The sequence below is a fragment of the Anguilla rostrata genome, chromosome 11, assembly GCF_018555375.3.
Source record: "Anguilla rostrata isolate EN2019 chromosome 11, ASM1855537v3, whole genome shotgun sequence".
Classification (NCBI taxonomy): Eukaryota; Metazoa; Chordata; class Actinopteri; order Anguilliformes; family Anguillidae; genus Anguilla; species Anguilla rostrata.
Genome location: NC_057943.1, coordinates 8507565 through 8519987, shown reverse-complemented (window position 1 = coordinate 8519987; position 12423 = coordinate 8507565). Strand labels below are relative to the sequence as shown.

Genomic DNA, 12423 nt, shown 5'->3' with positions numbered 1-12423 from the left:
ACTGCAGGTTCCAGCTTGAGCAGACCGCTGTGGATGCAGCAGTGAGATTTCTGATGAGGCTCTCCCTCCCTCCCTGGGTGAAGTCATGACCAGCTGTGCTTTTTCCCCCATGAGACAGACGGCATCACTGCAGCCAGGATTTAATCACAGACCATGGGCCACCTCACTGGGTGCGCCAACCAGGTGGTACCCCATGTTTTTCAAGGAATTTGGAGAGTGAGAATGAGGGCATGAATATAAGCCTGGAGGAGACGAAGCCAGTGATGTTTTTCTGGAATTACATGTCAAGGCTGGATCACATCCAAAATGTGTTTCTATGGTGAGGGACTCTTTGCAGTTGAAGGATTGGCACGTTGCTAATGAGAGCTGGAGCTGAGACCTGGACCAGGCTTCACTCCAAGGTTTGGGCACTCAAGAGCGGGTCTAGGAATTACAGAACTCTGTGATAATCTGTTCACCTGATCCAGGGAAGCAGTAAGCACGACCTTAGCCTTAGGGCAGGGGTGCCCAGTCTTACCTGAAAAGGGCCAGTGTAGGTGCAGGTTTTTGTTTTAGCCCAGCACCAAGACCTGATTCTACTTACCAAGGTCTTTATCGAAGGCCATAATTAGTTAATGAGCTGAATCAAGCGTCATAGTGCTATGCTAAAACAAAACCTTACAACCACATCAGCTCTTTCTGGCTAAGACTGGACACCCATGCCTTCGAGCTATTTAATATCTGGGAGCTGCTCTGTCCAGGCCCTTACAGTACCTCCACATATCCGTCTGACTGCAGGTCAGTTGGGAAATGGCAGTTGGGAAAGGATCAGGTTTGAACTGTGCTGAGCTGATGAAAGATGACTGTTGCTGACGCATTTGAGCCAGGCTCTGCTCTACTCGCACACGTCACATTCACCCAACTGCGCAGCATCTCTGACACGGTGCAATTAGCACGACTGGAAATAAAGGCATTATGTGAAAGAATGTGCGGATTCGATTTAAGCGCTTTGGCAAATCGCATTTGTGTGCTCTCCAGCCAACAAAGGAGAAAAAGAATAATTATTTCCGCAGAAGCACTGTTAGCATTTGACACCTTTGTTCATCTGTTATGACTTTCCCTCTCTTCTCCAGTTTCTTTTTTTTTTCCTATATTTTGAAATGAATGCTATCTTGGCCATCCTGTACCATTTTATTGATTTTTCAGCCTTCGCTGTGAGGCTCAACTCCTCCAAAACCACTCCAGGCATCTTAATTTTTTATCATGACCTATCCAGAGATCATGACACGTGGTGCAGCTTGCCTGTTGCCAGACACTTCTTTTTGCCTGAAGAAAACAGTTTGCAAAATGTGCTTGACTGCAACAATAGCAATACAGTGACTTTTGGGCCCACTCACGCTTTTAATTGTTGTGTTTTCTTTTTCAGGATATATTAGCTTAGCTTGAGGTTGTGGCTCCTACAACACTGGTAGTTAGAATGAAACAATAAAAAATTCTCACTTCTAACCGGCACTATAGCTTTGGTTTTAAATGGTTACCCTTTTGTTGTGAGGTTTGGTCAGGTTTAATCAGAACAAATTAAGTCCAACAACCAATCAGAATTCTGTACGCCTGTCGAGCCCAACATGATGGGACACCACGTTTGTTTCCTGGAACCTGGTTGGTGGATTATTTTAGTGGAACACAAACATGTGATTGGCTCACGGAATTGGAGCTGTCAATCAAAGATGGATAAACCATTGATTACTGCTTCAGTATTTAAGTGTGCTAAATCTGGCTCCCCATTTCCTTCTCAAAGGGGCAGTTCCTGCCCCGAACTGATGCCTAACTGATCAAGCAGCGAGTTTATTGCAGGGTCACAAGAGGAAGGGGACAGGCGCTTAATTATGCCTCGGTTAATCAGAAAAAGTTAATTGCAAGTGTGACTCACCGGAGGGTCAGTCCCGTGGTCAAGGAGCCAGAGGCCAACAGTTTCCTGTGTATAGTTATACATCGTTACATTCCTTTTGTTTGGTACACAAATATATGACTAAGGCTGTTTTAACAGCATCTGTCTGGCATCACCCATATGGAAATGAGAATGTCTTATTTCTGCATGGAATCTTCTCCGTAATTGAAAGTCGTACTGATTTAATGCTGTGTAACTGTGCGTCGCCCTCATCTCTCCTGTCACAGCTTTGAGCCGCCCGGTCCTATGTCACCTGGAATGGCCTGTGACATGATGGCCACCTTTAAACCAATGGTGAGTCTCCAGCCAATGGTCTGACATTTTGTTTGTACATTATTAGATTTGACAGTTTTAATGTTTTGATACCATTTTAAAAATATGGCCATATGATTCCCTTGACAACAAAAAGGAAAAAAAACCGATTTCAAGCATTATTTAGTTCAATGGTGTGTACTGATGCAGAAAAATATATATTATAGCATATTGTCGTGATTTCCCCATATCAAATTCAGTACAGAGACAATGAAGGTTTGGCTTTGAAATGAGACAAACAGATCTACAGTTATGGGAACACGATAAATGCTGATAAAACTTTTAGAGAGTTTTATGTTTTATTTATTTGTCTTTTCTTGCTCATAGCAATGAAGTTACATTGTACTGCAATATCAATTTTTGGAATACATCCGAGCAAGAAATGAAATTACAGTGACCGTAGCAGTTTCAAATAAGATCAATGCGGTCCTTCTATTGTGTTGTCTTGAATTTTTAGTTTAGCTGGACTGGCTCTGTGTTCGTGTGGTAGAATGTGACATCACCCCTGGACCCTCAGTCAGAGTGTAATTTTTTGTTTATAGCTTATAGCTATTGGCCAATCGCTCAGTGACTTAGGAGTGGTTTTTATTGTACAGAACGGGCATCACAGGCAGCATTCTGAGACCAGTAGCACACCTACTTCTGTTACGTTTAGGTAACCTAATTAAGTAAGGTTACTCAACACGTAGCTGATGAGGACATAGCTTACACATAGCCAACAAATTAATTTAGCTACTTAATTTAGTCAGTCCTTTCGTGTTCCGCACTCAAACCAATTGATATTCTCTGTTTTGTTTTTTTTTTCGTTTTTTTTAATGTCAGTGATGTTGGCCTTTCCTATGATGGTCACCTCCTTCTCCAGATGAGAAGTGAATTCAGCACCTTGTGTTTCCTGATCACTGAGAGCATTCTCAGTGTTCAGGGTACCTCCCACACCAGCATGCACCATTGTTTGTTTATTCTTCATTTTTTGTTAATAATTCAGTCATTGCCACTGAGTTGTTGATATATGGTATGGGGTGTGCATTGACAGATAATCCAGCTGGATGTGCATGTTCAATTCCAAATGTTTTCGTTTTACATTCAGGAATTCTCAATTTGTCACTCATGCTCACACACGCCCCCTGGTGGTGTAAACACATTGTAAGAATGATATGGGCATTCCGACTGGTCATGCTTGCCAAGCTATGGTATAGCAGGACATTATTTTCCATTTGTCTCTTGATAGTGTAGACCAATGTGGACACCAAGTCGGAGACATGTTTGATGATATTCATGGTATTTTTAAAATAAGAAAACAGCGCCACATTGTGTACACTTAATTGGACTTGGGATGTTCATATGATTTTTAAACAGTGATTGTTATATTTCCACAAAACTTTTCCTGTTGTTCCATGAACAAAACTGAAATAATGACATTTCAGTAATAGAGTTCATGTACAGTCTGGATGTCTTAGTTGTTTGTACTCAACAAATTAGTCTTTGTCTGTCCTCATGATGAAACAAAGGTTTACAAATATTTAATTTCAGATTTGGGTTCCCATTTCTCTTTCATTTACATCCTGTCGTGTATGCCTAGAGAACGTGAGCAAATATTAAACTGATTAAGTCAAGTGAAAACCAACATTTTTGCCGGATGTTTATTCAGATATTTGCTTGTGTAAATCTTGTGATAACGGCTAAAGCGTCTTTGCGTATTGACATTCTTTCAGATAAATAAAGATTTGGATGGAGAAGTGCAATTTTTATCTGCAGCTGGACCGTTTTCTGTGCCTCTCAGATGTACCATCAAGAAGTGTTCTGTGAGTAGAAAATTGGGATGGGTTGCGAATGTGTCGTGTCGGTCCAGTGGGATTGGAAAAGAATAGGGAATAAACTGAGAACTCAGATATTCCATTAGATATTTCACTTGATAGAAACTGAACAAATAAAATGTCCATATGATAAACCAGTGTATACTATTGAAGAAGAGATCATTTTTCTCTGTGGAGTTTCATGTAGTACCTGAAGTATCATTAGCATCGTGTTCTAATTAAGTTTAAGTGTCGGGTGAAGCTGTCCAACCGACTTGCCGGGGCTTCCCCTGTACCCACACATTCCTGAGAGCGCCATCTCCCTCCTCCCCTCCAAGCTCTCGATCGATTGCGGCCTCATTGACTTCGGCACCCATGTGGTGGGGGAGACAATTTCACGGACAATCACCCTGACCAACCAGGGGGCGGTGGGCACGTACTTCATCCTGGTTCCCTCTGCCCACTCCGAACCCGAGCTGCCCGTCTCCGAGCCGGTCTCTCGGGAGGCACAGGTGAGGCTTCTCTTCTGTCCCCGCTCGTGGACTCTCTCACTCAGTCTCTCTGCAGTCTCTCTGGGGCCCTGTGGTAACTGACAACAGGACAACAAAATGGATGATGTTCTCCCAGGAGAAACACTGGAAACTGTGAATTGCAGTCAAGGCGCTGCCTGTTTTACCCGTCTTTTACACAAGCAGTCATTCTGCATGTTTAGCTTTGCTCTTTCATCTCTTCATGGGGCAGGTCATCTGAGGAAATAGAGGGGTACATCATTACATTACATTACATTACAGGCATTTAGCAGATGCTCTTATCCAGAGCGACTTACACAACTTTTTTACATAGCATTTTACATTGTATCTATTTATACAGCTGGATATATACTGAAGCAATTTCGGTTAAGTACCTTGCTCAAGGGTACAACGGCAGTGTCCTTACCCGGGAATCGAACCTGCAACCTTTCGGTTACAAGCCAAGTTCCTTACCCACTGTGCTACACTCCGTCCTGTACCCCATGGGTTCAGTGCTGGTGTCTCGTTGTCAGCCCCCGAGTCTCTGTCCGTGTTCAGGTGACCCCCCAGGACCAGAGCGACCCAGGGGCTGTTCTGGATGAGCGGGGGAGCGCTGTGCAGCAGGAGGGGGGAGAGTCTAAAACAGAGGAAAGGGCTCCCAAGCTTTCTGCTGCGATAGAGTGCTCCAGCACAGAGCGCAAACAATCCGGTAGGTCGAATAGATGAATATCAGACAAAAGTACACACACGTTATTTATAGCTTTCATTTCATGGTATTTGCATTCAGGTTTTCCCCATTTACAGAAGTACTGAATGTGGAAAATGCAATACAGGGAAATACTAAATGTACTCTAAATCCCTGGTGAAATTTTAATTAAAATGGCATGTACTGTATGTACCAGATTTTGCATCAAACGTCTGTATCGTGTACACTTAATCCAAACAGCTGTTCCTTTTTGCGACTTGGACAAATGAGTTTAATTATTGGACACTTCAAACCTTGGTGTTCAGTGAGTGTGAAAATATAATGAAATTACGAGTACCCTTAGATGCTTGTCGTGAAATGACCCTGGTTTTCAGTGAACACCGCTTTGTTAAGAGACCACATACATTTTCAGTTCAGCAAGACATTTTAGCCCAGGGCTCACAATGGAGTGGGTTGCAAAAGTGGAGTTTTGGAATATTTTCTCAGTCTAAAAGACTATGCTTAGATAGTATAATATCACAGTTCTATCCATGTCCATTAAGCGAAGTGGAAACGCATGCTCAAGTTCAGCGTTATTTCTCAGCGTGGCTGATGGTGGTTTACTGAACATAAGCCTCAGTAATGTCTGCGTTTAGACGAGTGAAAGCGATCGCAGCCTGTGCCTCTGCGCAGTAGCACTCGCTGTCACACAAAGACAGTCTTCCCGGATAATCGTTCAGGCTGTGTTCGAGGACACTTGAACCCTGGGTAATCCCACCCCTCTGATCCGCCAAGTGGCGGGCACGTGTCTGCAAGGAAGCCACTTATTGTATAATGCCGTAATACCAGAAAGCAGTGTGTGCTGGAAGCCATTTTCAAGAACACAGGTCAAGCGAGACGGCCATTGTGCCTTTCTGTGAATTTCAGCTGGTGTCTTTTTTGCACCTCTAAATAGCAATATTAGTGTGGTTCATATTATGGGCCTGATTGGCCAAGACCTTTAGCACATGCAAAACCTTTTTAACCAATGATTGGTGCAAAACAAATACTATGACCAATCAATCATTGGTCAAGTTATTAGTTTTGCATGTGCCTGCTAAAACGTCTTCGTAAACCAGGCCCTATGTCCCTTTCCGCCTTGAACAGCAAGCTATAGTTGCTATAGCAACTGACGCACAAAACCCTCCTGTAGTAAAACGTACATATTTGCAGATTTTCCGTTTCCTTTTGGGGGGGGGGATAAAAAAAACCAGTGCAGGCTCAGAACAGCTCCGGAGCGGAGCGCGGTGTGTCCACGAGCGGCCCGGTGAGCCGTTAAATGAAAGCGCGGCGGATCCTGGGCGCCTTACTGAACCTCGACGAGCTGCGCTCTCCCCCCCCCCGGCAGCCCCCCCGTCAGCCCCCCGACGCTCCCCGCGGTGTCACGTTTTGGCACCTGCTCTCGCCCTCGCTGTTCGGGAGACGCGTAAAAGCTGTGATCTCTCAAGGTCTGTCTGTGTCCCGTCTGTCTGTTACAACGCGGCGCGGTGACATTGCTTTTTCCACCGAAGGGCGAGCCCTGGGGGGGAGAGAGAGGGGCGGTAACCTGTGAGAGTGCTCGCTGTGTTTCGCAGCCGCGGGGGGCTCCTCAGTAAGATGTCCGACTCCAGACGACCCCGAGGCGACGGGTCCGGACGGTTCTTCAAGGTCGGCGTCTTCCGAGCAGATTGGAGCGGAGCTGCGGGAGTCCGGTCGGGAGGACAGCCTGGACTGCTGTGATATCAGGGCTGGAGAGGTGTGAACAGCACCAAGGGTGCAATTTAATCTGTCTGCTCTTGTGCTTTGTCCTTATCTTAGCGGGGTAGGTATTAGATATCGTCCTTTCTTCAGTATGTCTATGTATGGTGGTGTATACTCAATCTGGTACTGGGTTTGAACATTAAATGGCAACAGAGGGACAAGGATCTGAGATGGTAAAAAAAAAAGGAGGTTAAAAGAGAATCCTTGAATTTATTAATTAAGGTCAAATAAAAAAGACTTGAGGTTAGGTTTAATGTCACCAGTTCAATCTATCATTTCATCGTCCTCCAAGAATCCTTCCCGAAAGGTATCCCTATTAGTGGGGGCAGCCTTATTGTTAGACGGACACTGAAAAAGTGGGTGTAGTTGTTTCTCAAATTTTGAGTTGAAATTTGTCTTTGTATCTCATTCTCCCTGTCTCTGGGCTCGTTGCCCCCCCCCCAGCCCCACCCCCGCCCCCACCCCCTCCCCCGCTCCTGCCAGCACGCTAATGGGCCCTCCCCATATCCATGGCGTGTGCGCGCGCGTGGGGACGGCCGCTGTGTTCGGCGCGGCGTGCTGGTGCGCTGTCACGGTGATTTATTTGCCCTCAAATGAGGGCTGATTTCTGTGACTTAGAAATGGATTATGTTGGGATGTGCATTCGAGATTTTCAAGCAGTGACATGTTTAAAAAAAAAAAAAAAAAAGAACACAGCTGGCTAATTGGCACATCTTTCCGTCTTCAAACATATTTTTGCCTGGCACATTTTTACCATAGTCCCCAGTTTTAGCAGGTGCCAAATTCTTATTGTTTTGTGGATTTTACTTCTCTGAGTTGTGTCACATGAATTTATCAAAAACAAAACAATGCAGAGGTTTAAAAGACTCAGGCCTCGTCTGTTAACCAGTCTCAGAGAGTAGTTAGTCAATGCGTACTCTCTGACACCAGAGCACAAAGAGAAGGAGACTTTCAGCCATCTTACACGGCCATATTAGTTCAGCTCATGAGGAGCTGTCATCTGCTTTTAATGTTAGTGCTGCAGTAAGGGCCTGCAAGGCCAAAAATGGTGGAATGATATCTGAAATGATAGAATAAACATAGAGGATAATCTGTCTAAAAGAAACATTTTTATTTATGAGACAACTGCCAGATACAGTTTTTTAAGTTATTCAATAGTAGCATCACTCTCAAAGAGGATGTGTTAAAATCCAACACATTTTTTGTGTTACTACTTCCGTGATACTTTCAACACAAGTTACTACTATTGTGTTACAATTGTACAATTTATGTGTTACAAAGGGAGTCTATTTAACTCTGTTGAAATAACACAAAATGTGTTGTCCCTAACTAGACATGTAGGTGTGTTAAAAAAATGACACATTATGTGATGTTTTTAACACATCTTATTTTGAGAGTGTGGGTGCTTCCGGTTTTCCCTTTAGACCAGGATTGGGTGCAGGGCTTGTTGCGTTTGTGTGTTGGGTACAGGGCTTTGTTGCGTTTGTGTGTTGGGTACAGGGCTTGTTGTGTTTGTGTGTTGGGTACAGGGCTTTGTTGTGTTTGTGTGTTGGGTGCAGGGCTTGTTGCGTTAGTGTGTTGGGTGCAGGGCTTGTTGCGTTAGTGTGTTGGGTGCAGGGCTTGTTGCGTTTGTGTGTTGGGTACAGGGCTTGTTGCGTTTGTGTGTTGGGTGCAGGGCTTGTTGCGTTTGTGTGTTGAGTACAGGGCTTGTTGCGTTTGTGTGTTGAGTGCAGGGCTTGTTGCGTTTGTGTGTTGGGTGCAGGGCTTGTTGTGTTTGTGTGTTGGGTGCAGGGCTTGTTGCGTTAGTGTGTTGGGTACAGGGCTTGTTGTGTTTGTGTGTTGGGTGCAGGGCTTGTTGCATTTGTGTGTTGGGTGCAGGGCTTGTTGAGTTAGTGTGTTGGGTGCAGGGCTTGTTGCGTTAGTGTGTTGGGTACAGGGCTTGTTGTGTTTGTGTGTTGGGTGCAGGGCTTGTTGAGTTAGTGTGTTGGGTGCAGGGCTTGTTGCGTTAGTGTGTTGGATACAGGGCTTGTTTTGTTTGTGTGTTGAGTACAGGGCTTGTTGTGTTTGTGTGTTGAGTACAGGGCTTGTGGCGTTAGTGTGTTGAGTACAGGGCTTGTAGCGTTTGTGTGTTGGATGCAGGGCTTGTTGTGTTTGTGTGTTGGGTACAGGGCTTGTTGTGTTTTGTATGTTGGGTGCAGGGCTTGTTGTGTTTGTGTGTTGGGTACAGGGCTTGTTGTGTTTTGTATGTTGGGTGCAGGGCTTGTTGTGTTTGTGTGTTGGGTACAGGGCTTGTTGTGTTTTGTATGTTGGGTACAGGGCTTGTTGCGTTTGTGTGTTGGGTACAGGGCTTGTTGCGTTTGTGTGTTGGGTACAGGGCTTGTTGCGTTTGTGTGTTGGGTGCAGGGCTTGTTGCGTTTGTGTGTTGGGTGCAGGGCTTGTTGTGTTTGTGTGTTGGGTGCAGGGCTTGTTGTGTTTGTGTGTTGGGTACAGGGCTTGTTGCGTTTGTGTGTTGGGTGCAGGGCTTGTTGTGTTTGTGTGTTGGGTGCAGGGCTTGTTGTGTTTGTGTGTTGGGTGCAGGGCTTGTTGTTTGGTTGAGGCTGCATTGTTGGGTACAGGCGCTTGTTGTGTTACATGTGTGTTTGGGTGCAGGGCTTGTTGCGTTAGTGTGTTGGGTGCAGGGCTTGTTGCGTTAGTGTTTTGGGTACAGGGCTTGTTGCGTTAGTGTGTTGGGTACAGGGCTTGTTGCGTTTGTGTGTTGGGTACAGGGCTTGTTGTGTTAGTGTGTTGGGTACAGGGCTTGTAGCGTTTGTGTGTCATGAGTCTTTCCGCCCTCCAGGGGAGAGAAGGCGAAATCGGGCCCTTCGGATGCGTCAAGCTGCACATCGTTTTCACGCCGACCGTGCTGGGAGAGGCCAAGATGGACTTCCACATCAGGTTCTCCGACCCCGACTGTCAGCCGGTACGGTTTCCTGTTTCCTCACGGCGCAGTAAAATGGCCGCCGTTAGCATCGACTCTTACAGAGCACGTATGGACCCGCTGCGGTCCAGAGTAGGACCATAACGTACTCTGTTAGAGCTGAATTAACGCTGGATGTTCTGCTGTGAAGTTCCCCGTCCCTGTGAGTGAGCGCGGTGATGCAGTGAGGCCCTCTCTCGTACCCAGATCCCTATCGCCGTGCGTGGGATGGGGGTCTGCGTCCCCGTGTGGGTGGCTGAGCCCAACATCGACCTCAAAATCTGCATGTACGATCGACTCTACCAGGACAGCATCGTGGTGCAGAGCAGGTGAGTCCTGCTTTCTGGGAAATGTCTTTCTATAAGTTTGAATCCAGAGTTACTTTATTTACTTCATGAAGAAAATATAACTGTTGACGGTTGAAAATAAGCAGGTTTTGATTTTACATGGTACATATTGATTGGCTTATTCTACATGGACTGACTGATTCACATCGAGTTTTGGATTCTAAGGTAGTGGGTTTTACCCTGCAGGCAAACACCAGTCTCTGGCTTGGATTACATTTTTTATTTTTTATTTTTTTCATTTTTCCTTACAAATAGAAGTTTTGGATATTGTTTTTTAAATTATATATTTAGGTAAAAGTTTCTTACAGTTGCATGACTTACAGTTCACACCCCAGTGGTGGAATGTCTCACTTGGAAAAATAAGTTTGTTTACTTCAGTTTTTCTTCTTTTTTATTCTCTCATGAAGGCTATGTATGTACAACTATGTGTTGAACTTTGCTCCACTTATTAATTTATCACACAGTAGCCTATGTAAAAAAATGTTTTTTTTTTAAAAAACACATTAAAATAGTGGACATTTCTTTATCTAATATGAACAGAATAAAGCAAATATATTTAGAAACTCACGTTTTGATTGGATAATGTGGCTGAGCATTACACAGTTTGAATGCCCTGCTCTGGGGGAAAATTGCCCGAGGCGATTTTACTACCATTGTCAGTTGTGATAAAAAACATATATTTCAGAATATGTGTTGCAGAGGAAACTTAAGTATTCTAGCAAATGGTGGTTGAACTTTTGCAGTCGCTCCTCCATAGTCGGGTGTATATAACACACATCCCAGCCAATCAGATTTGAGTATTCAGCCAAGACGTTGCGTAATGGTTTTGCGGGCACGCAACATTTGTGAGTTGGAAATAAAAAATTTTGCGTCATATCTTCCACTGGCTGTGTTTATTGACAGAATAAACTGACCATTAAGACTCTATTATGATGGAAAAAGTTGGGTATTGATGTGCGTTGTTATGCCTTCATGCATCTATACAACTAGTGGTGGCGCCCGGCCAAGATCCGCTATAAAAATAGATTCTTCCCCATGCCAGGAATCAATTTGCAATCGAGCACATTATGCGATCCCTCGATCTGGGAAATAATTGAAAATCGCCATCCCTGATACACACCGTTCACTAGATGTTTACACCAGATTACATCTTAATGGCTTCTGTAATTTGTAATCCTGTAATGTCCCGAGGATGTGTGTGGACTGTATTAGAGCCCAGTCTTGTTATTTTCTTCTTCAGAAGGTGAAGTGGCTTTGTGCACGCATGCACGCGTGAGTATTCGCGTGCATGCGTATATGCTTGTTTGTGGGGAGGGTTTAGGGAAGGTGGATGGGGGTGGGGTAACATAAGGTTGGGTAACGTGGTGTCACCAGCAGGGGGTTGAGCCGCAGAGACCGGCTGGAACGCGGGCACAGATGTGACAGTGACACTGGCCTCGATTCAGTGAACAATTACGCACCAGCGCGCACTACCCACGCCAACTACTCACAAAACGCCCCAATATCGCCAATATAATCCCCTACAAGAAGCAGGGCCACCGCCTTACAGCACGGGCGCCGTTCCGGATTGTTCCTCACCATATCCACACCGCCGTAAAGAAAACTAGTAAATGCAAATCGGGCTATGACAGCTCTGGTAAAATAATATTAGTCCATACAGTACAGGTGTTTCTTTTTTTTTAATGGCAGACTTAGGAATGGGACTGTCACTCACTCCTTCTGCTGCCAGTCTAAGCAGGTCCCTCCTTTGTATTCACCGCTTCGTATTATGGAGCCATAAATTAATTTGTCGGTTTTATATTAAGCCTTTGGATTAAATATACATTGTTGCTGCTTATGCATAATGAATACTCCCATGAATGACTGTCTGAGCTGACTGCTTAGAAGATCTGTCAGGCCGACGGGTCCGGACAGCCGCGAGCCGTTTGTTTTTTCCCCCCTAACCCTCTCCCTCCTTCATGGGTTTCAGCTCGTTTTGTTTAACGTGGCTTTTATTAGGACAACCTTATGTTCCCCCTGACAAAAGGAGACTAAGTTGATTAACGATCTCTGTTTCTAGAGCCGCCCGAAAACTCCATATGTCCCACTTGCCTGTTCTTCTTATATTTTAAAGTT

The 12423-nt window shown here is 44.9% G+C and overlaps 1 protein-coding gene across 4 annotated transcripts in view; it reads left to right on the top strand.

Moving 5' to 3' along the window:
- The window catches only part of cfap74 (cilia and flagella associated protein 74), a 58414-nt gene that overhangs the window by 19888 nt on the left and 26103 nt on the right, over positions 1 to 12423 (top strand). For all 4 annotated transcript variants that reach the window (XM_064300890.1, XM_064300892.1, XM_064300888.1 and 1 more), the window contains exons 15-21: positions 2155 to 2221; positions 3952 to 4041; positions 4371 to 4544; positions 5100 to 5250; positions 6840 to 7000; positions 9842 to 9964; positions 10169 to 10290. In XM_064300890.1, the coding sequence (XP_064156960.1) occupies positions 2155 to 2221; positions 3952 to 4041; positions 4371 to 4544; positions 5100 to 5250; positions 6840 to 7000; positions 9842 to 9964; positions 10169 to 10290 (888 nt within the window). The remainder of the gene's footprint in view (positions 1 to 2154; positions 2222 to 3951; positions 4042 to 4370; positions 4545 to 5099; positions 5251 to 6839; positions 7001 to 9841; positions 9965 to 10168; positions 10291 to 12423) is intronic.